This window comes from Galleria mellonella, unplaced genomic scaffold (genome assembly GCF_026898425.1).
Source record: "Galleria mellonella isolate WM207_F2 unplaced genomic scaffold, CSIRO_AGI_GalMel_v1 utg1267, whole genome shotgun sequence".
Classification (NCBI taxonomy): domain Eukaryota; kingdom Metazoa; phylum Arthropoda; class Insecta; order Lepidoptera; family Pyralidae; genus Galleria; species Galleria mellonella.
Window position 1 is genome coordinate 555,233 of NW_026441987.1, and position 26,329 is coordinate 581,561.

Here is a 26,329-nt window from a genome sequence, read left to right on the forward strand (position 1 = left end):
GTGTGTGTGTGTGTGTAAACTCTGATATCCTATGATCATCCATTCTATATAGGTAATGTTTACAAAATTTCATAACGGCTGTTTCATAATGATTAGTTTTAAAATCCCTTCATTATTGTCGGTTGAGGAAAGCAACACAGCAGTCGACGCGTGTTTGTAAGTTCGATTCACTTAATTCATGAGGTATCCGTCGTTTATGTTTTTTTTACTTTCCCGATTTATTTCAAGCGGATTAATACAGTTTTATCACTTACCCCGAAGCCTGCAGCTATCTCTGAAGTGCTTTGTGGTGGATCCGCTTCCACAATAGCCTTTAATTCTTCATTTTCCACTTTGGTCTCCGGCCGTCCACGGGGTTGGTTCTAAAGGCCAAATTTCCAGAAAGAAAACGTTGAAACCAAAATCGCTTTCTTTTGCGACACCAGCACCGTACATATCATTAGTCCTTCGAGCTGTTTCTGCAGCACTGGTGCCACGGTAGAACTTGTACTCGTAAATATACCGTTATTTCATGTTTTCCATTATGTGGTAATACGCGCCGCCAGAGGAAAAAATTATGAGGAAAAACAAATGAATGACTGTTTTTAAAACTCAAATGTATACCAGCTAAATGAATTTATAAATTTGAATTTGGAATACTTAACCAAAGAGGAGATATTTCAGATCAAAGTGGTCAGTACGACAAAACGCTAATTTCATATGTAAGGACCTAATGTAAAGTTAACGAGTTGCGTAACTAAATTTAAATTTTACGTATTAAACACTTTTAGAGTCAATTAAAATAATAGTAACTGACAGACAGAACAGAGATTTAAGTTATTATATAATTTTTGGTTTTAGTTATCAAAGTCGAAAATAAAATGAAATCTCTGTGAAATTGACATCGTACACTTAATATTCAAAATAGGTCCTTCTACGTGTTTGTAATCAGAATGTCACGCAAACTGACCGAAAAAGTAATATAGTTATTCCAGTATATATTGATTTATTATTTATTTTTATATTATGTTTTCCTTCTGAAAGGGTGAGTAACTAATATTGGTTATTTCTAAATAACTTTCATGTTTTTTCAATAGTGGTATAATAATTATTAGCTAGCTTTTTGCCCGCTATTTCGTACACGTGGATTTCATAATTAGGAAAACCTATGAAATTTCCTACTTCTAGAAGGTATATGAAAATAAAACACACAAAATTTTAAGTTACACCCTCAAGAATATAACTGTTTTTTTTTATACAACTTAGAATGGCAAACAAGCTGACGGCCCATCTGATGGAAAGTGGTAACCGTCGCCTATAGACATGAGCAGTACCATGGACATAACAGAGTATACTGTTTCGCCCATGATACCCCCCATGCGTTGCCATTTCTGAGGACTCAGGTGTTATTCCTCTGTACCCAGTAAATTCACGCTATATCCCACCCTTCAAACCGAAACACAGAGATGCAATCACAACTGCTTCACGGTTGAAACACGAATGGGACAGTGGTACCCAAGCAATCGACTTTTGTACAAAGTCTCCCTCTGGTAAATAAATAGAAGTAGCCCATAGGCTACTTATCCCTCACCAACCTATATAGTCTTTGAAAATCAAATTTCATAACCATTAATTAAGATTTTCGCCGTGTAGGTCCTGGCATAGAATGGACCACCTCTTCCTTTCCCGTGGGTATCATAAGAGACGACTAAGGGAGCTTATGGTAGAGAGACGGGCAGCAGCGTCCTTCTTAAAACATCTGTAGAAGCCTAACTGCGGTTGCCAACCCGCCTGCCAAGCGTGGCAACTATTGGCAAAACTTCTTTTATGGGGAAGGCTAATGTTTAACAGTGGACAGTTAACGGCTAAAATAATAATAAAAAATAAGACTTTCACATTTTTAATATTAGTAACAATAGAATATCCCTTTGTAAGTCGGTTAAGAATATCGAGAGAAAAGTCCATTTATAATAGGATATTTGAATCGAATACGTAAAATGGAGCGATAGGGAAACATATACCTTTCCCCGTTCAGTTAAAATAACTAAATTCCGCAAGTGAACGTTCATTGGAATAATACATCGAGTTATTTACCTTACAGCTTAAATTCTGATAGGATCGTAATGATTACTTTTCTTAAATAGATATTAAAGGGAGATTTAGCACAAAAGTAGTCTGTTTGGGTACCATTGTCCCATTTAGGTTTCTGCCGCTAGGCACATTTAATTTCATGGCTTCGGTTTGAAGGGTAGTGACATGACACTGTAATTACAGGGTACGGAGGTATATAGTATCGTAGTTGTGTTCCATTTCTCCTATAGTAATTTCCATACAATTTAGTTACCTTTTCATTAAATTCTATTAAAAGACCTTATACTAATAAAGATGCCCCGTCAAATTATTAAACATATATATTATCATTATAATAAATTTAATAAAAAAATATCATGAAATAGAAAAAAAAGCCAATTAGAGTAAAACAATTACGTGACAGCGACGCAACTAAAAAGTATTAGTCTATTCAGATACCGTATAAAAATCACGGGGATCAAGCACGTGACTTGAAATTTTATTTAGTGTCGGTTCCATGCGCAATCTTTAATATCAGAACTTTAATATTATAAAAGAAAAAAAAAGTTCAAATATGGAATCATTTTCAATACTCAAGTATTGATATTGATAGTGGTATTGCAATTACTTTGATATGGATAAGAATTTAGTTCTAAATTTAAAATTTAATATTTTTGTTTATTATAAACAATTCAATTTATTTTATAATTAATTAGCTTACGGAGTAGGTTGTATTACTGAAATATCTACATACTTAAAAAAAATGGATTTGAAAAGGTTACAGAATTTATATAGACATTAAAAAAATATTATTTATATTTCAATAAAAAACCTACATTTAAAACTGTTTCCAACAGAAATTTTCGAAACTAAGAAATTACTGTAGAAGTTATAAGAGGAATGCAACATTTTCAACCGACTTAATAAAAAAGAGGTATCAATTCGGTTGTTTTTTGTTTTATGTTTGTTACCTCATAATTTTGTTAGATGTAAACCGATTTGGAAAATTCTTTTTTTAGATGAAAGGACGAAGTTTATTTTTTTTTATCTGGGACCAATCTGTCTAAATAAATAAATTCATTTTCACATTTAAAATATAAGTAAGAATAAAGATGAAATAGAAATACACACTCCAAAATAAAAAAAACACTCGAGCATTTTAAGAAATAAATTTAAATTAAACAGTTTTAACCCTTTTATTTCCATCTTTAAAGTTACGAAGACTTGAGATGTTACTGTGTATTCAAAGTTATGTATTTCACTTTGATAAATTCACTTTCTTCTTGCGAAGCGAGTTTTACCTAACCTTTCACAATCCTTCTCAAATATTAAACTTTTAAAACATTATAATATATCTGGATGTAGAAATTGAGAGGACGGAAAGTTGTCCAAGATGGACAATTTAGAAATTAGAAGGGATTTTTTTTGATGGGAGAAAATGGTATGGTGCCTGCGCTATCGCTATATTCTGGCGGGGCACCAGTGAGAGGTGATGGGTGGGGGTGAAAGCAAGTCAGTTAGCCCATCGTGAAGAATTCCGTAAGAATTAACCACGATGGTTTCCAGGGGGAACCGGGTGGAGGTCGATCTGATAGGGTATCTTGCTAGCAATGGAAATTCTAGATCCCATTACTAACAATCCCTTTCCCCCAATTAGAAGGGATTTTTTTGATGGGTGAAAATGGTATGGTAACCCCGCCTGCGCTAATGGGATACGCTGGCGGAGCACCAGTGAAGGATGAATGATGAGAATGAAAACAGGTCAGTTAGCCCATCATGATGAATTCATCAGAAATTAACCGTGATAGTTTCCAGGGAGGACCGCGAGGAGGTCGATCTGGTTGAGTTATATATTGCTAGCAATGGGATTCTCAATCTCCATTACTAACAATCCCTTTCCCCCCAATTAGAAGGGACTTTTTTAGTGCGTGATAATGGAATGGTTACCCCACCCGTGCTATCGGTATACACCGGCGGGCCACCAGTGAAGGATGATAGGTGAGGAATAAGCAGGTCAGTTAACCCATTGTGACGAATTCAACAAGAATTGTTCACGTTGGTTTCCAAGGGGAACCACGTGGAGGTCGACCTAATAGGGTATATTGCTAGCAATGGGGCTGTCAAACTCTATTGTTAACAATCCCTTTCTCCCCAATTAGAAAGGATTAGAAAGTACAGTAAATATTAAAATTTCCTCTTTGAAAAATAAAACATCGTTGCTAATTTCAAATGAATTCTTCACGATGGGTCAAATAATCTGACTCCATTTTAACCTATTATCCCTTACTGGTAACTCGTCATTGTATATCAATCAAGTAGGAACCGTCATGATTGCCTTATACTCGTAATTAAATAAAAAAAAAAAAATTCTACTTGTTTTTCCCTCCACGCAGCCGACCATTATACTTTCCAGATCTTCTGTCTTCCAACAGGTCATTGAGCCTAAAAAAAAAACTAAAAAAAAAGATCGGCAGTCTCTGGAAGCACTCAGTATATGTTTTATATTTTGGATAGGAACTTATATTTTGGATACGAACTATTAGTGATAAAAAGAATCATCAAAATAGTTCGCAATCTCCGAAGGATATCACTGTACGTGGGACATTCCAATTCACCAGAGGGAGACTTTGTACACAAGTCGTCTGCTTAGGTACCTCTGCCCCATTCGTGTTTCAACCGTGAAGCAGTTGTATTTGCATAGCTGTGTCTCGGTTTGAAGGGTGGCATATGGCGTGAATTTACTGGGTACAGAGAAATAAAACCTGAGTCCTCAGCAATGGCAACGCATGGGGGGTATCATGGGCGAACCAGTGTACTCTGTTGTATCTATGGTACTGCTCATGTCTATAGGCGACGGTTACCGCTTTCCATCAGGTGAGCCGTCAGCATGTTTGCCATTCTAAGTTGTATAAAAAAAAATTGGAAATTTCATCGTTTTTATATTTGGATTTAATATAATAAGTTCTTACCAATTATCCTGGGAAGAACCCTTTACTTAGTTGTATCAGCTATAGAAATCTAATAATATGCGTCTCACACATCAATTTTTCATGTTTACATCTAGGTAATGGAGGAAAGAGAAATCTGACACCGACAAATTGTCGAGTAAACGTATAGAGGTAGTACTGATAGTAAGCTTTTGTGAGGGTTTCTAGTTACCTAGAAAATCACGAGAGATTTTTTTTTCTAAAAGGAAGGCAAACGCAGCTTGTCTAATTCTAAGTGATCGCTTATAAATCATGAAAATAAGAAATACCGGAGTATTTATTTATGCTTTTCAAAAAGGCGTTTCTTATAGCAATTTGACCCGTCAGCTATTTTTCATATATTTGTATTCTTATATATTCTTATACCATATATTCTTTTTGATGTAGTTTTGCCACCTTTTCCTACGTTCGTTTTAAAATACACAGTTCACGTGACGAGCGTTGGTTTTTATTGTTCTCTGGTCACAAAAGGTATAATCTTTTTATTGTTAAAACTTTTATAAATACATATTATATTATTGTAAGAATAACCGGATTAAATTACAAGTTTCTAGGTATAATGGTTTAGTTACATCTATCGAACAAAGAGTACAAAGAAAACGCGAGAATAGAAAAGAAATATTATTATTTTTTTATTAAAATAAACTTAATTTTAAGCGTTTATGGATAGTAATTTTTAGGATTCTATCACTTAATTTGGAATGTAATTTCAGCTGAAAAGAATGGGTAAGAAACTTTCTTGTTGTTTTTTTTTCTAATAAAACTTGAAAGTTAAAATAAACATTTTGATCAGATACAATAGCTTATTAATACTTTTACAATTATTTGAAATTACAATATTTCTGTTCAGACTAGTTAGTATAATCAGCACCTGTTTACGAGTCTGATGTTGGAGTTTTAATACTGGCTGCTGACACTGAGGTTTTTTAGAACAATGTATTATTTTTAAGTTTGTTCTGTGTCAGATTTTTATGAAACGTGTCTTGTGTTTTTTCACTAAACTCATTATTTTATATCGAAAATACATGTTATTTTTTATTACTGCACCCTGCTTTTTACAACATATAATGCAGCAAAGCAGCTCTCTATATGTTTAATCAAATTATTGGGAGCTAAAAAAATCTTATAGTTTGAATCTCCAGCAATGTGCTCCATTCCAAATTACCCAGTTTTAACTTAATTATAAAACTTCATACCTTAAATTGGGTCGACTGAGAATCGAATTTAGAACATTGGTTACATCGTAAGATAATGTTTGCATATGCCTATCGAGTTACCAGTTACAATATTTCACATAATGTCTTGTACATAGTGATTTCAAAGGAATTTATTAACCAATTAATAGTCAGATTAATTGGAACCTGTTATGGGTCTGATTGGATTTTAGTTAGTATGTAATTACACTGTATGACTGACTATGATATTCTGCTTTTCACATCAGTCTAATAGTTTGAGTATCAGTATCGAATTTTATTTTATTTTATCTTTATTTGGTCTCCTAGCAATTGTTACACTGATAAGATTTAATATTACAATTACTGTCTATTTATACTTGGTGTACAATCATTTTAAAGGAAACACAGCATGCTAATTAACAAAAACAATAATATGGTATAACAATCTCTTGAGGTATTTGACATTGGTATAGTTTTTTAGATTCAATAGATTATTGCTTCACATAAGTTTTAGCTATTTAAATTAACTGCAATGCTTTTCTATAGAAATCCCCTTTTGTATCGAAGTGAATATCCAAGTGTTGCTTGCAATCATTCAATAGCTTGCAAAGACGTGGTACAGTGGAGTTGACACCAAGAACAGTTCTACGCAACGGCACGGACATTGGACTGATGTAATTACGGGGCTATTCTTAGTAATATGACAGTATCAATCAATATTGAAATTTTCCGAATGGGTCAATACCCGTTCGAAAATTTAACGCACTGGATTCAGTATATATTTACGTGCTTATAGATTTAATTTGTTCACAGGTAAGTTTAGTGGTCGTACATTATAAGAGTCATAGAATTATGTTATATATTTTTTTGTTGTAATATTGATAGTTCTTTAAAACTAATTACTATGATTTTAGTCATTCATTGTCATCTGCTGCAATTCTATGCCTTTGTAGCATAGTCAGTGGCACGATACCTGTTTTTACCGATTTCAGAAAAACAGGATGTTCTTAACTCGGGACTTTTTATGTTTGTTACATGAATACATACATATATGTCACGCTTGTCTCCCATAGGCAAAAATAATTGAATGCCAAATACTTCGATTCAAACAAACTACTTTCGCTTCTTCCACATTCATCAATCTTTTCATACACGCTCGCCGGTTATGGGTACTTCTAATTTGGTATGTTTGTTACCTTAGAACTTAATAAGTTTTAAATCGACTCGGATTTTTTATCTGAAAGGATATATTTCTAGTTTGTTTACATAGAAATTTTATGACGTCAGTGTCTTTTTTTTCTGGAACTAAGTGTCACACAAGTAGATTTTGTATATTTACACTAAGTTTCATTTTAGTATGTAAATATAGCGTATCTATTTACATCGCCTTCGCCCCTCAAGATAAGTACATACTCATACTTTGTATAAACAAAACTATTTTTTGATTTTCACTTTATCACTTCCTGAGTTTTTCCTGCTTCATGTGCCGCGTCTATTGTATTATATTTTGTGTTATAATGTATTTAAATACAGCTACGAACAGTTCAAATTTTATCATTTCCTTAATTATAATTTTATTATATTAGCCATTAACTGTCCACTAACTTACTAACATAAGCCTCTTCTTGGTCTTTGGCCTTATTTACTAAGCAAAGTCGTGAGATAAGGCTAGTAGAATATATGGTAGTATTTTTGATTCCAATTATCAATTTCGCTACGAAACTCTAAAAAGAAGAGATCTTTAGTTCTTTCCTACGTAACCTTTATAACTAATCTCATTAAATGTACCCCTTATATTATTCAAAAAGAATGCTCCGCCCCAACATGAAAAATTGCTGTCTTGAGCAATGATATTAGAATTGTTTCTTTATAAAGATATGAAAATGTTTTGTATATATTCAAATAAATTCAAATTAAATCAATATCGAAGCGTAGCGATTTCTTATTTATGTTTTTAAACGTTATTGAACAATATTATCTGCTTCAAAGGAACTTAATAAAAATTCTGTTAAACTTATCACAGACACTTTTACAGACACACGTTTTATAAATGAAATGAAAAACAAATCAAAACATCTAGTCGATTAAACTCAGATAGATACTCTTTATTGTTTTCTCCATAAGATTAGAATAGTAAACTTATAATAAATAAATACAAATTACAAGAAAATATTATACTGAGAAAACAATGGGAGACCTTATCGCTAAGAACGATCTCTTCCAGGCAACCTTTAGACGAAAAAGACTAATTATAAATAGTTTGACTCGAGGCACCATTTCAGCCGTTAACTGTCCACTGCTGAACATAATCCTTTCCTATAAGAGCAGTTTACTCAGTTTTGTCAGTAGTTTTTATACTTCACAAGCGAGTTGGCAACCGCAATTAGGGTTTTAAAGATGTTATAGTTATTTTAATGAATAAATAAATAAAATGTTTTGAGAGGGACGCTGCTGCCCATCCTTTTATCAATAAGTTCGCTTAGTCGTTTTTTACAACTCCAACAGGAAAGGAAGGGGTGGCCTATTCTATGTTGGAACCACACTGCAATCTTTTTTTTTTATACAACTTAGAATGGCAAACAAGCTGACGGTCCACCTGATGGACCTTAACCTTCGCCTATAGACATGAACAGTACCATGGACATAACAGAGTATACTGTTTCGTCCATGATACCCCCCATGCGTTGCCATTCCTGAGGACTCATGTGTTATTCCTCTGTACTCTGTAAATTCACGCCATATCCGACCCTTCAAACCAAAACACAGCCATGCAAACACAACTGCTTCACGGTAGAAACACGAATGGGACAGAGGTACCCAAGCAATTGACTTTTGTACAAAGTCTCCCTCTGGTAAAATCTGAAAAGAAACCTTTAAAAGTATATAAATATAAATTCGTCATACCAACCAATATGTCGCATCTGGTCCTGGTTCGAATTGTAATAATGTTAAACGAGTATTGCTTTGTGTCGTTAGATTTCTAATATGTTTTGTGAAAGGCTGACAATTACGTTCATGTAATGGCTACAATTGACAAATACCTTTTTTTTATAATAACACAATATGTGACCACATCGTCAAGAATGATCGCAGGGACGATATGATCCATGAAAGAGAGTATCCTGCTCTCAATGTTTGATCACACTATTATGGATCTCTCAGTGCTTTTTCACACTACGTCTGAATCCAATGGATCCGATATATACTTCTTTTTGTAGAATTACAGTAAAAAAAAAACATTGTTGCTCAGCAGTTAATATACTGTGTATATAATATACTCAATATGAAAAAATCATGAGTTTAAATTTATTAGTTTTAAAAATCTAAATTATTTTTTTCACACAATTCTTTGATGATGGAAATTATTTGATACATATATAATACGACACATACACGATAACATCCATGGCGAAATGTATGTAAATGTATGGCAAACAAGTATACAATCCGTTTGATAGTTACTCTAGTTGTAGGACGCCTGCAACATTAGGAGTGTCACCTGGACGGGAAAACCTTGTCACGGAGTTCATCCCATAGCCTGAGCGTTCGCGGGAGAAAACTCCTTTGAAACTGCACTGTACATGACCATTTAGGTTCAAGCGAGTGAGCTTGAATTCCCTGTCCATGGCGAGCGGTGCGATGATTAAAGGTGCCTATGGGTATCATTTCAAAAAATCTTTAGAATACAATCCATTATATAAACGGTAGAACGTATAAAGGAAGGAAAAGTCTTGCCTTAGTCTTAAGGGCACGATACCGCCTGTGAGGTTGGTATTGTCGACTATTGTTATTACATACATACATCACTTTTTTTTTATGGATGATAATGAAATGACAATTCCGCCCACGCCATCGACATACGCTGGCGGAGCACCAGTGAGGAGTGATAGGTGAGTATGAAAAAGCAGGTCCGTTAGCCCATCGTGACGAATACATTTGGAATTCAGCACGATGGTTTCCAGGGGGGAACACGTGGAGGTCGACCTGACAAGGTATATTGTTAACTATGGGACTGGTACTCCTTACTACTAACAATCCCCCTTCTCCCCTACACCAAATTATTAGATATTATCATATTAGCAATTAACTGTCCACTAGTGAGTATAGGACTTCTCTATAAGGGGATTTTGCCAGTTGTCACGCTTCGCAGGCAAGTTGGCAATCGCAGTTAGGGTTTGGTGATATTTTAAGAGGGACGCTGCTGCCCATCTATCTACTTTTAAGTTCTTTTAGTTGCGTCTTGTGACAGCCTCGGGAAAGGCAGGGATGTCTTATTCTATGCCGGCATCGCACGACAATTAGATATTTATAGTGGTGACAATATTAATTTATTTTTAATTTTATTAAAATAGAAATATTTGCATTATACTAATATTATAATGAATAATAAAATGGACAGTGAAAAATAAATTTTTACTCAAGTTTTTCAATTTCTTCCATTTCACTCCATCACACTTTGCTTAAAATGTGTAACAATATTTTAAGTTGGTAGTTCAAATTTACTTTTCTTTTGTTAATATTCTTGGCACTTGTCAGTGTAGAGGAATTTTATGAAGTCCATTAATTAAATAGTCCGGTCCAATTTGTAAAACACTTTACTGTCTGTCAGAAAGTTTCAGAGTTAATTTTTATATCTTAAACAAGAATTAGCTCTAACAAAAACAAGAAATATGTAGTAATATTTTGTACGGTTTTAAAATAGAACAGCCATGTAACTATGAGCTATGGAAATATATTAAACAAGAGATGTATGTGCATCTGCCGTGTAGGTCCCCGCACGGAATGGGCCATCCCTTCCTTTCCCATGGGTAGAAAGCGACTAAGGGAATTCAATGGTCGTACATACAACCATGGTATTACTTTAATTTTATGATATTAATCTCGAATATTGGAGTGTATTTGTTTAATTTATATAATTACTTTATAGCAATTTGACAGTTCAAGATTAAAATTTATTATAGTGTTTGGTATGAAGAAGAACATCTACCAGGTTTCAGCTCGATTTATTCCGATCATAAGGACAAAGTCGTTGATAAAAACTAGTAATTCATAATTGAATGTAGGGAGTTAGTGAATGCAGGTGGTCCGGAATCGTTACTTATAGCAATCTCTGAAGGAGGCCTTTGTCCAGCAGTGGACATTTAATGGCTTATATGTATAATTATGACGATGAATTTATAATTTATTTCTTATATATATATATACCAGAGGGAGATTTTGTATAAAAGTCGTTTGCTTGAGAACCTTTGTCCCATTCGTGTTTCTACCGTGAAGCAGTTGTGTTTACATGGCTGTGTTTTGATTTGAAGGGTGGAATACAGCGTGAATTTACAAGGTAAACAGGAATAACACCTGTGTCATCAGAGATGGCAACGCATGGGGGGTATTATGGGCGAAACAGTATACTCTGTTATGTCCATGGTACTGTTCATGTCTATAGGCGACGGATACCACTTTCTATCAGGTAGGCCGTCAGCTTATTTGCCCTTCTAAGTTGTATATATAATATATTGTAATGTACTGTAATATATTGTATATATACATATATATATTCGTATATAAAGTTTAGTTGGGACTCTTCAGTAACCTTGCCTCTCCGAGGCACCGGAAAACCGCTTTAACTTTAAAGAAATAAGGCTGTGGTTGCACCTCTATAAATGTTAAGAACCCTTTATGTCCCGTCCCGAACTTATCTTTGTGTTATTCCACTTTTCCTTCCACATTTGTCTATGTAAACGCGAAAGTTATTTACTTGTCGGAAACAAGGCCTAATTTATTACTCATTTACATTTTATTCTTATGTACTGTAACGTAGACGTTTTTAAGGGCGGTCTCCGAAATATACGACAAGCGGTTTATTGATTTATACGATTTGGTTAATTGTATTATTTTTAAATCCTCACTGTTATTATAAATAGGAAAGTGAGTTTGTTTGTTTATTACATCATAGCGCCTTAACGGCTTAATCATTCACTATGAAATTTGGTACATATAAACTATATGAAATTTAGAAGGACTAATTTTGAAGGGCTTACTTTACACTTTTAATTCTGGTTAGTGGAGATATTTGGTCACGCAGACGAAGTCGCGATTAAAATCTAATGCTAGTAATATATCCTGTCCTCTCCTGGAAACCATAATGATTAATTCTAGACGAATTCGTCACGACGGGCTAATTGATATGAGGTATTAGCCAATACAGACCGTAGCAGGTACTATCTCACACATGGACAAACCATATTTTCGTATTTTATCTTTTGTTTTATATTTAAAAAAGTGTAAATAATTTGATTGTACAAACTCATTTGTAAATTTACGTGTGTCATAAATGGCTAAAATAAAAAGTTTATATATCTTAAACTATGTACACGAACAAGACTATTTTTGATACTAGCGAACCAATAGTCATACGAAGTCGCGGGCAGAGCAAATTGGTATATTATATTTCATAAATACAATCATTATCATCATATGAGCCGTTAATTGCCCACTATGGAATATAAGCCTCCCCCATAAGGGGTTTTGCCACACTAATTGTCATGCTTGGCAGACGGATTGACAACCGCAGGTAGGTTTTGGTGTTTTTTTAAGAGGGATGCTACTGCATATCTTTCGACTGTTGAGCTTCTTTAGTCGCCTCTTATGACACCCTCAGGAAATAAAGGAAGGGCCCATTCTAAGCCGGGCACACAAGGCAATTAATACAATATATATCTTAAATGCTAACATAAAACTAATTGTCACAAAATTAGAATATAAATTCTTTAACGATCGCAAAAAGATTCAAAAAAAACTGTGCAGCATTAAAGAAAATATTCCTTTTTATGCTATTAAGGAAAAAAGAAAAATTACTAGAACTATTGAGGATAAAAGGGGAAAAATGTTGGGACACCTGATACGACACGACGAACTTATGAACATTATAATAGAAGATAAGATAGAAGGAAGGAGGGAAAGAGGGAAACCGAGACATAGTTACATCAGGCAGATCAAGGAAGGAGTTGGGGTCGTGTCGTATCAAGAGGTGAAGAGACTTGCTGAAAATCGTAGTGAGTGGCAAGAGCTCCACCGACAAGAGCGCAGCTCTTAAATAGGATAGATAGATAAAAATATAAAAATACAATCATATTGAGAAGCGACTGCTTATTGAAGTGCAAATAATATCTGATACTTACAAATTAAATTGACAGCACTTACCGTAATGGTTTCATGAAATTCGTATAATGTAAGCTATAACTTTGATAGCTGAAAGAGACATATAAAATGACATTATGATAACATGTGTTGTAAACGTCATATGTTAGTAATATCGCAGGAAATCGCGTACCCACAAACGTACATTTCGGAATTACACATTAAAAGTATCGTGAGATTATTTTATGGTTATCCAGGCGATAAATTACAAAGGATATAATCGAACGTGTTGTTAAGTACGGGTAAATAGGCGACCTATATGTATTACACACATGTTAATATTATTTTATTACTAATATATTGATATATCCGCAAAAGAACTAAAATAACCGGCATAGTCCGAAGGATAGGGGGAAAAGGGATTGTTAGTAATGGAGACTGAGAATCCCATTGCTAGCAATATACCCGACCAGGTTGACCTCCTCGTGGTTCTCCCTGGAAATTATCATGGTTAATTCCTGATGAATTCATCATGATGGGCTAACTGGCCTGTTTTCATTCTCATCTATCACCCTTCACTGGTGCTCCTCCAGCATATACCGTTAGCGCAGGTGGGGTTACAATACCATTTTCACCCATCAAAAAAAAAGTCCGAAGGATAAGCAAGCTGATGTGGCAATGGGTTGATAGTTCGAAGAACCGACAACCGAGGGGGAAGAAAAGTTCTTGAGTGGCGACCACGGATAAACGCAGTGTAGGACGACCCCCCACTAAATGGCGCGTCGACCTGAAATGCGTTGCAGGGAGTCAGTGGATGTAGGTGGCTCAGGACCGTTCTTTATGGCAGTCTATGGTGGAGACTTATGTCCAGCAGTGGCCGGATAATGGCTGAAAGGATGATGCTGATAATATTGATATAGATGTGGTCCCGAAATAGAATGGTCTACCCCTTCGTTTCATTAAATTACTTAATGGTCGAGGAATAGGCAGTAGTGCCCCTCTATATCATACAGTGTCTTACATCACCAATGCCTAACTGAGATTGCCAATTTGTCTGTCAAACACGGCAACTACTGCTTACTTAACATCGACCCTTGGTGATATTCGCCATAAAGGGAAGTATCGAGGAATATCCTTTTATAGGTGGGATTCTTAAAGTATTAGATAGCCAACATTCCGTCATGATGACTTATTAATACTATATTTTGCGTTAAAATGTGTCAGAAAATGAGGAGTACGTCACGAGGGAGTTGAGGCAGTTGGTAAAAAAAAGATAAAAGATTTACAGAAAAAGGAAAGGGGATTGCTGTGGAGAGGATTAATTAACAATAATAACTTTATTGCCTAACCACGACTGTAACAAACTCAGCACTGGAAATTACAGTAAAAGTAGGTACGAATTCATTTGTACATTTGCATCAGCTTAAACATCTGTGTCTGAATTAGATTATTAAAGCTGTATCTCAGACAACAGTGCTCAACCCTCATTAAATACTATAATATTAACTTAGCAAAATTTTTACAGCTACATAAATATTGGTCAGAAACTGCAGTGGCTATGGAGGCCGGGGTCGCAAACCCGTATGCCTTTAGATTCGGAAAGATCACTAGAGTAGAACGGCTCTGGCATAATTTAGCTATTTCACTATGTGTTTGAATTATACACAAGGATAAGGAAATGGTTGCTAAGCAACGAGTTGTTATTTCCTGAGAAATCCTATCCGACAAATACAGTTATTTTCAACCACTGTCTTTCCTTCACAATAATTCCCTTACGGAAGAGCCCTTTTCTACGAAAATTAAATTGAATAAAAAAAAATATTATGTTAAAATTTTACTTGGATAATCTATATTCCTATACTAATATAATAAAAAAGATAGATTTGTTTGTTTGTTTATAACGAATAAACTCAAAAACTTAATAGATTTTAAAAATTATTTCACCTATAAAAAGCTACGTCATGAGTTATATGATATTTTGTATCTATCTATGCGAAGCTAAAACGGATTTTTTTTAATGGATGACAATGGAATGGTAACCCTGCCTGCGCTATCGGTATACACTGGCGGGGCACCAGTGAGAGGTGATCGGTGAGGATGTAGCAGGTCATTTTGCCGTGACGTATTTAACAATAAATCAATCATGATGGTTTCCAGGGGGAACCACGAGGAGGTCGACCTGACAGGGTATATTGCTAGCAATAGGGCTACTAATCTCCGTTACTAACAATTCCTTCTCCCCCCGAAAGAACGGATTATTAGTATTTAATACAACAATAATATTATTTTATAATTTAAGCTTAAAGCTTTAAGTATTTAATGAAAAAATGGGTCTCCAATTTATTATGAAAATACATACCGATCCAAAACATCAAAGTAGAGTGAAAGAGACAAATTAATTACTTCAGAGACTTGAGGATACAGTTTGTCATTTTTAAATAATGAATCCAACTGTGTCATGATAAAGCGTTTCGAATTATTCTGACGGATTTTATCAAAAATATTTAAATACTGGTTTGTAACTGCGACTTTGTCCGCGTGACGGGAATATATATTTGTCAACATACATAAATACATAATAAATAATATGTCAACATACTCGTACATATATACATTTTGTGATAATTGGTCGAGTCGTTGAAGGTAACAAAAAAAAAACTAACTTGAAGCACTGTAAAATATATTTATTATAAGCATAATAAACCTTAGGTCAATCAACCAATCGGGGCAAGTTTCTTTGAAAGAGTTCCTGAAAGTCTCAATATTGATAATAGGAGAGAGCCTTCGAAGTTCCGTTCTTTTTTTTTTTGTAGAAAACGCAATCACGTAGAGAAAGTTATCAAACCACAGAAGGGTTGATTGGCTATTTCGCAATTTCGTATCGTGAGTGCCACGGATTTGACCTCGCCTGTTGCACGAGTACTTCATTATTGTGGACTTTTCCTCTAATGTTTTCACTAACAATAACAAGCTATCCTGGATGTTTGTAAGCCAGAGGAATTTTCACTGGTACCTCGCACGTGTGTAATGATAGCGCAGGCGGGGTTATCATTCTATTATTATTCATTAAAAAAACCTAAAGCATTTATCATTTTTTTTATACAACTTAGAATGGCAAACAAGTTGACGGCCCACCTGATGGAAAGTGGTAACCGTCGCTTATACACATGAGCAGTACCATGGACATAACAGAGTATACTGTTTTGCCCATGATACCCCCCATGCGTTGCCATTCCTGAGGACTCAGGTGTTATTCCTTTGTACCCAGTAAATTCACGCCATATCCCACCCTTCAAACCGAACACAGCCATGCAAACACAACTGCTTCACGGTAGAAACACGAATGGGACAGAGGTACCCAAGCAATCGACTTTTGTACAAAGTCTTCCTCTGGTATTTATACAATCGTATCTGTATAGTATCTATTTAAATATTTGCCACTACTGTGATTATTTGGATTGATTAGTTATATTGTATATACATTTATAGATCTATGTAATAGTCATTCTAAATATGCAAGTGGGCCAACGAGTAGTTATGTATCCTGCGATCCTGGCAAAGAAAAGACCATCTTCTTTTTCTGTAGGTGTTGTAAGGAGTATATAAGGGATTTTATGTGTCTAATGATGGGTAGCAGCGTCCTAAAAAGTTAACTGCAGTCCAATGCACCTGTGAAGCGTGCTAATTACTGGCAAAATCTGAACTTCACTGTCATATCTCATTTTAAAAGTGAAATACAGTCATAAAAGCTGAGCAGAAGAGATGCCTAAGCAGGTGACATTTGTACAAAGTCTCTATATGATCCTTAATATTATATTGTATACAAATTACTTGAACTAAATCTACGCAAACGTGATCTCTGTTTTTGCTAATAATCAGTTTTGTATTATGTTTACATAATTGTTCCTAATATGTTATTATTTCCTTAATTTTCTGTATTAGCAAACAGAAATGTTTACATATTTAACAATAACAGATGATAGCAGACAGTGTAGGTAATTCATTTTTAACAAAAACATTTTTTGCGTGCTTCATCTTGAATGGATTTAGTAATTCCCTTTGTTACATTTCATGGCAGCACAACAGGATGGTTTTAATGAATATTAAAACAGGTTTATTGTTTAGCCGTATATAAAGAGGTAGTCAATATAATTATCTATTTAAAGTGCTGTCGAGATATGCTTTTCCCTCGTTACAGAGAAAGTTAACATGTCTGGGAATAGCGTTCAATAGGTATTTCATATTTCTTTTTTTTTTTATTTCAGTTATAATACAATTTATTATCTATGACTTTGAACTAATATATGAATAACTTGTATTTCTTCCATTAACAGTGCCAACAAGATAAAATTGCTATTTTGAAGGAAATGTAAGATACAGAATTTCTAATTATAACGTATAGATATATCTATTTATTTAACTCTTTATTGCCCCAAATATATAACTAACCACAAAAGCATATAAATAAACAATGACATATAAACCATTCAAGTCAAATACAATAGCACAGCGTTGTACAGATTAAAATATATACATAAAGGTACAAAAGATAGTTTTATCGCCAGGGCAATCTCTTACAGATAGCCTTATATTTATATCTATACTTTATTTGTTATATATATATATATATTTGAGTATATATTGTGGATTTTGGTACTAAGACTATTCAAACTTATTTCAACTTGCAAGTCTAGCCTTGTTCTTTCCAGGATAAGGTGCGGAGAGATTGTTAGTAAAAGAGCTGTAACTATTGCTACTGATATATTATTATTCTGTTAGGTCAATCTTCATGCCTTTGTAAATAATCGTAGTGAAGTTTACTCAAAATGTTATGAAGGATCAAGTAATTTGTGGCAACTTCATTTGTCATTCTTTGCTTTTACTACCATTGATCTGCTATTCCATTTTTATTAAAAAAACAGAAACCTTGTTTCTTTTAACAGCAATAAGCTGTTTTAAGCTCCACAAAGAAAAATGACTATTTTAATTGTTATAAAATTAAAATGGATATTACACAAGAGTTTTGTTTTACCACTCTATAGAATGTAAAAGAATAATGAAAATCAGTAATAAATTAACTGCGTGATCATGTAACATAGTTATAAAAATTCAGATGAATTGACAACCTACTTCGTTTAAAAGTTTTTTAATAAATTCAACTATGTTCATATGCCACGAATCCGAACAAAATAAACAATATATATATATTGAAATGATGGACTTACCATCAGGTGAGCCGCATGCTCGTTTGCATCCTGTGTTATATAAAAAAAAAAAAGATATTAGACCAGTATGAGTGATATTCATACAGAATATCAGAGGGATACTTTCTACAAAAGTCGATTGCTTGGGTACCTCTGTCCCATTCGTGTTTCAACCGTGAAGCAGTTGTGTTTGCATGGCTGTGTTTCGGTTTGAAGGGTGGGATATGGCGTGAATTTACTGGGTACAGAGGAATAACACCTGAGTCCTCAGGAATGGCAGCGCATGGGGGGTATCATAGGCGAAACAGTATACTCTGTTATGTCCATGTTACTGCTCATGTCTATAGGCGACGGTTACCACTTTACATCAGGTGGGCCGTCAGCTTGTTTGCCATTCTAAGTAGTATAAAAAAAAAGAATGTCTTTCTTTCCGCCATCCAGAGGAACTCAATATATAGTTATCGAGGCAGTACCGATTATCCATCCCTAATCTCAATTAATTGTTAAGAAAACAAAACAACACAAGTTATTGTTGGTGGAGTGTTTTGTTATGGCTTCAATACTTTCTAAGAGTATACATATGATAGATTGGACAAATGATTGACAGCCTGATAATGATATTTTGCTACTGCGTACTTGTAATGTGTATGATCGATTCCCAAGCTGAATTTCTTTTGTACCAAATGGTTTTTACCATGTATTCTTAATCGCTCAATCATACGAGGGATTACAGGTAATTGAAAGTAATTCAGTACTACAGAATATAGATTTAGGTGAAATAGAATAGTTTGCCTGGCTTATTGATCGTTTAAGCTGAAGTAGTAATAATTACAAAGTTCAAAGAATCAATAACTGATGGGGAAGAAAGGTTCTTGAGTGGAGATCTCCCCTCCCTACTAGATGGAGTGATGACCTCAAATACATTGCAAGGAGTCAGTGGATGCAGCTGTTTTATGCATCTACTGACTCCCTTGGATTTCTGGGTTCTATGTCGCGGTGTATTGGAAACCGTTTTCCATATTGAAAGTTTTATCTCAATCGCTTTTCATACTACTCTTGAATAAAAACCATGCAATTCAAATTTAAATAATTTTTTAGGTAGTTATTTTTTTATGAATGCAGGGTTCAGAAATATGTTGAGAAGAACCTGCAAGAAACTCGACAGTTACTCTCTTGTACAACAATTAGTACATTACCTTAAGGTTGTCTTGAAAAGATTGCTCTCAGCAATAAGACCGCCTTACTGTACTCATAAAATTGTATCGTTGTGTTTGTAAATTGTCTTGCTTATTTCCTATATTGTATAATGCAAATAACGTATACTCATTCATTCATTACATGAACATTAAAAAGCCCGTACATGATCATCTAATTCCACGCACATTTGTCATTCGTGTAATCGTTTTAAACTACTATTTATCTGTATATACATTAGCGTGTGCAAAAAAGTATATAATAAATAAAAAAGAAAGAAAAAAACTTTATTGACAACCAGTGGCATAAATAAAATAAAACAAAATAGAGACAATAATATTAATTTGTTACAACTAGTTTTCAACGTGGCCAGCACTCAGCGTTAGGCTATGGTAGTTTATTTACTACCACAGTGCTGTTATTCTGTGCCAGCCACACAGTGACTTCACGGACGAATACCTACAGTTTTAAAACGATATACACACTTCTACTAATATTAAAAATGTTATATTATTATACACATACAATAATTTAAACTTATACAATTTTTAAATATCAACACGAAAAATTAATAAAAAATAGTCTTCCAACGCACCACATCGATGCAGCGTACGCAAGATTACTTCTTTGATTTGCCAAAGTTATCTATATGAAATATCTTTAAAAATATAGTTAAATGAACTTTTTTGATACAAATTGGTGCGAGCAAAGCTACTTACTGATTATAATAATAAAGATAGTTCGTTCAGTAGTTACACAGATTAATTACAACATACGCATAAATAAATGTTATCTCTATAAAATGTTAGTGTAGACAGAGAACTGTTATTAATCTGTACACAGAGAGATCTCGGCGCCACAAAGTCGACGATAATGTCTGTGTAAGACATGTAATAAGAAACATTCGTTAGTCCCCGATTCATGTGTATTTGATTGAAATCGACTCGCTAAGGACTCTAATTTACTAAATTATACGAAGTCATAACAAGCATAATTTGCATTGTAAATAAATAAAGATTGTGTTTCACAAAAAAAAAAAAACTAACTACAATTAAAAAAAAAAAACAAAATAATAGGTTTTGCCAGTACTAATTAAGTTTTTGATTTTATCTATTACAAACAAACAAATCTTTCCTTTTAATAATATTAGTATAGATATAGATATATTTACGTCCATACACAATACTTAATTCACGTTATTTTTCATATACATAATTCATTACTCCTAAGTAACTGTCAATTTCTTTTTCAGCTGCCGTAGGAAGAATCGCCAAGTTCCTTGGCAGCACTGGCACGCCAATCATCACCACTGGTGGTTACTCTTTCGATTTTGCGAAGCCAAAGCAAACGTGTCAGGATGAGTTCTACATGACTGTGCGAAGCGGCCCTCTCGGGTTCAAAGACGTGGCGTATTTTTTAATAGATATTATGAGACAGTAAGTATTTTTAATATTTAATTAAACAGTTCCTTTCAAAATACTTGAAAATATTATGTTTATGTCAGATATGTAGATGACATTGATGCTCCTTTCCACTTTAAGTTTGCTGGAAAAGAACTCTTGCAGAGTTAAGTTCGCCTTTGTATATTTAATTTCTACTATTGTATTTCTGTGTATATCTTGTACAATAAAGTATAAATGTACACACATACATACACACACACGCACACGCACACGCCCACGCACACACACACGCACACGCACACGCACACGCACTCGCACACACACACACACACACACACACGCACATGCACACCCATAAGAATCAGTTCCTCCACTTCCATAATTATTACATTCATAACATGCCAGTTCCAAATACCCTTGATTCGTCTATAATACGTTTACGGTTAATATAATAAATTATTATCAATTAATTGATAAAATTTTTCCCTTGGTACAGCCCGTTATCATTATATAAAGTATTCTATGTGCTAAGCCAGGATATAACCTATCCGTATACCAAATTTCATTTTAATCCGTTTAGTAGTTTTTTCATGAAAGAGTAACAAACATCCGTCCATTTATCGTTACAAACTTATTAATAATAATTAATTAAGATTACAGTCTTAGAAAGTGACAAAATAATTTGATATATTCTTTATTTTACTTGTAAATAAAAAAAATAATGCTGTTATCAATAAATAATTATTGTTTAATTATAATATATTCAAGTATTTTGAAAAGGTACTATTTTAGCAAATACAATAAGTAGTTGATCCAGTTTATAATCCGGGGAAATTCGATTTTTACAATTAGTGTAAGTATTTTCTCGGAAATCAATTTCGTGACTTAATTAGCGTAGCGGAAAACATCGGAGAATAGTAAGTTACGTTTGATAAGATTTCACATATGCACTTGAGTTTGACGCAACGCACTTTATAAAACATTTTTGTAATTCATTTTGACAGTTGCGTTTGTTCTTTGTGTTTGAATTGCACGTGGCAATAAGGTGGTGGGTTGACACCTTAAATGATATTACTATAGAATAAATGACATTGTAATATAAACATTAAGATTGTTGTATTTAAGTATCATATTGGCGTTTAACTGTCCACAGCTAAACGTAATCCTCTCCCTTGAGGGCTTTACCAGTAGTTGCCATGCTTGATAGGCGAATTGGCAAACACAGTTAGGCTTTGACGATGTTTTAAGAGCGACAATGCTGCCCATCCCTTATTCTCCCTTAGTCGCCTTTTACGACACTCACCGGATATGAAGGGGTCTATTTATGCCGGGACCAAATGTTCAGTATTTATTTATATATTTAAGTATAGATTCATGCAATTCCGTGAATTGGTGTCCAAATGGGCTGGATATATTAAAAAGTAATAATAGTTTATTCAGTAAACATTGTTACACTTACGAAAAAGGTTCATACAGAGTAACATAATATGTAAAGGTGAAGGTTGGACAATGTTTACCGAAATGGCCCCCGCTCAGCGTTATGCTGGAGTTGAGGAGTTACAGCGCTGATTTTCAGCGGAAACTCATCGGGTAGTACTTAATTTTATTTAAATTTAATATAGAAATATAACATAGCCGATTTACTATTATTATATATTAAGGTACAATCATACGTAGGCAGCCAAGTGTGGCAATGACTGTCAAAACACCCCTTATGGGAGAGGTTATGTTAAGCAGTGGACAGTTAACGATTAATACAGTAACACGTAGGCAAATAGGCAATACCCTTTTCTATTTTAACTACTAAATAATTTATTACTTTAAATTATTTTTTTAATCTTAAATATTGTATGCTGAAGAGTAACAAATAAACTCACTATCGTATTTATAACATTATTTCTGCCTACCCTAATGAGAAGCTGGCGTTACAGATATGTAATGTATGTATGTATGAACACTAGCTATATTCAGCGACTTTACCTGTGGGCCACTTATGATGTTGAACAGCAATAGACTATAACTTTTTTTTTAGGAATACGCTATTAAATGCAAAAATAATTTATCAAATCCGACTAGCAGTTTCAGATTCCATATTAGTATTGATAAAACTTAATTATTAACAAAAAAAAAATGTATACTTCGACTGATAATGATGATGATGACATCAGTGTATTAACTGTCCACTGCTGAACATGGACCTCCCCAATAAGGGGGATTTTTGCCAGTAGTTGCCTCGCTTGGCAGACGGCTTTGGTGATGTTTTAAAAGTGCCTTATACATTATTTAATAATATCAAAATAGAAACATTTAATTTGATTAATCTTTCGTCAAAAATACCCCCATTTTTCACTTTGTTTGGACAAATTTTTGTATCATAAATCACGTAGACGTAGACGTAGACTTCATGCGATTCATCAGTGTATGCTTGAAATGGGATAACACAACTTTAAATTCATTATTTGTAACAACGATTTGGTGCACTTTATTGCGACTAAAAAAGTTTGTTAAAGCACTTTTTAACTTGTTAAAACTTTCCGAACCGATACGACATCATAACCTTTAAGAAATAAGCATATTCCTTTTTAAAAGACCAATAGTATACCTGCAATGCTTTTGGTGTTGTGATCACCATTATACCATCAGATGAGCCGTATGTTCTTTAGCCCCCTGCATTATAACAACTTTTAAAATTAAGTTATTATAAAAAATAATAATAATATAATTTATTTCCTGTAAAACAGGTATACAGATGTTAGCAATAATATGTTATAAATATAAACAATTACATGAAATTTTAATATTTATATTATAGATAGATAGACAGATACTCTTTATTATTTCCTCGAAAAGATTACAATAGTAAACTTATTATAAATATAAACAATTACATGAAATAATCACAATGAGAAAATAAAGGGCAACCTTATCGCTAAAAGCGATCTCTTCCAGGCCTTTTTAAAATATATGTAGTTTTTTATCTTTACCTACCGTTCTAGATCTTTTATTTTTTACCCATATTAACAAGTTTGTCAAAATATACTCGTACATAGTCCGCCATATTGTGACGGTGATAAAAAATATCACAATATTGATTATTATCATCAGAATTGAAGATGTACCTATACCGTCTATCTTGCCAGCATCATTAGTTATGGTTGCCAAATTTCCGGGCGATGTAACTAAAAAAATTTGTATCCTGCTGAGATAAGAATGAATGATTGAGAGCTCTGTATTGTTCTCCTCAAACGAAGATATATAGCTTTTACACGCGACTTCGTCCGCGTGGCCGAGATGTGTTTACTAACCGGGATAAAAAGTAATTTGCATTCTTCTCCATCTCATACTCATACAGTATGTGTATATCAAGTTTTATATTTTTTAAGCCGTTAAGACGCTATAAGGTAACAAACTCAATTTCACATTTAAAATGTTAATAAGGATGTACACAAAAAACTCATTATTACAAAAGCAAGGTAAAAAGCCAACAAAGAATGGCTTTATCGCTAAATAGCGATCTCTTCCATGCAACTTTAGGATGGGGAGGAATAATTAAATTTCCGTCTGATCAAGACGTAACAATAGAAATAATAAGATTAAAAAAGACAAGGTGGCAAGTCTGATTGTTTGTTGTATTTTGTATAGTTGTTGTATATTATGTTTAAATATATATGCCATGGTCCCGGCATAGAATAGGTAGAATAAGCCACCTCTTCCTTTCCCGTGGGCGTTGTAAGAGACGACTAAGGGAAGACAAGGAATGGGCAGCAACGTTCCTTTTAAAACATCTTCAACAAGGAAAGGGAGTAATGAGGTCAAATAGCCCCATTACTAGCAATATACTCTGTCAGGTTGCTTCCACATGGTTTCCCCTGTAAACCATCGTGGTTGATTCTAGTTGAATTCCTCAGAATGGTCTAACTGACCTGCTTTCACCTTTATCATCTCCCACTGGTGCTCCGCCAGTGTATACCGATAGCGCAGGTGGGATTACCACACCATTATTGTCATTAGTTTGCATGGCTGTGTTTCGGTTTGAAGGGTGGGATATGGCGTGAATTTACTGGGTACAGAGGAATAACACCTGAGTCCTCAGGAATGGCAACGCATGGAGGGTATCATGGGCAAACAGTATACTCTGTTATGTCCATGGTATTGCTCATATCTATAGGCGACTGTTACCACTTTACATCAGGTGGGCCGTCAGCTTGTTTGCCATTCTAAGTTGTATAAAAAAAAATCCATTAAAACAAAAGCCTAACTGCGGTTGCCAGTCCGTTTTCCAAGCGTGGCAACTACTGACAAAATTCCTAAAGAGGAGGTTTATGTTTAGCAGTAGACAGTTATATGATGTAGATTTAGACAAATACATTAGTAAGTTTAAGTAATACCACAGTGTCGTATTTGTTAACTCTGCATGAAGTTTAGTAGTTAAGTTGTTACGCCGTATTACATTCACTACTACTTCGTCTTGTTCTTCCCTAATTAAACTTCATTAACGAAGTCAGTTGCTGTATTCGGGTCCCAAGAGTTTGCACTGTGGTTTGCAACGAGAAAAGCTTTCCTTTTGTTAGTATTGTCAAGGAATTTATAAGGATACTTTGAAAATTTGTATTCATGTATAATTTATATTATCTCTCTTTTAAAGTAATCCTTTCTTATATTATAAATATAAGTTTGGTTACCAGAGGGAGACTTTGTACAAACGTCGATTGCTTGGGTACCTCTGTCCCATTCGTGTTTCAGCCGTAAAGCAGTTGTGTTTGCATGGCTTTGTTTCGGTTTGAAGGGTGGGATATGGCGTGAATTTACTGGGTACAGAGGAATAACACCTGAGTCCTCAGGAATGGCAACGCATGGGGGGTATCATGGGCGAAACAGTATACTCTGTTATGTCCATGGTACTGCTCATGTCTATAGGCGACGGTTACCACTTTACATCAGGTGGGCCGTCAGCTTGTTTGCCATTCTAAGTTGTAATAAAAAAAATATTCAATTAGTATTATTTTGTTTCATTTCGCTATCATTAATATGTCTTTGACTGCCAACACTCTTTCGACGTCTTTACCAATTTTGATGTGAATTGAATTTAAAATGAGAAGTCTCCCTTTACCAGAGAATGACTTTATACAATAAAACGTTTGCTGGGTTACCTCTGTCTCATTCGTGTTTCATTTGTAAAGCAG

General features: G+C 34.2%; 1 protein-coding gene across 5 annotated transcripts in view; it reads left to right on the forward strand.

Annotated features, from left to right (window-relative positions):
* LOC113512279 (atrial natriuretic peptide receptor 1) overlaps positions 1 to 26,329 on the forward strand; it is a 369,824-nt gene that overhangs the window by 94,295 nt on the left and 249,200 nt on the right. For all 5 annotated transcript variants that reach the window (XM_052900317.1, XM_052900303.1, XM_052900323.1 and 2 more), the window contains exon 4: positions 20,996 to 21,179. In XM_052900317.1, the coding sequence (XP_052756277.1) occupies positions 20,996 to 21,179 (184 nt within the window). The remainder of the gene's footprint in view (positions 1 to 20,995; positions 21,180 to 26,329) is intronic.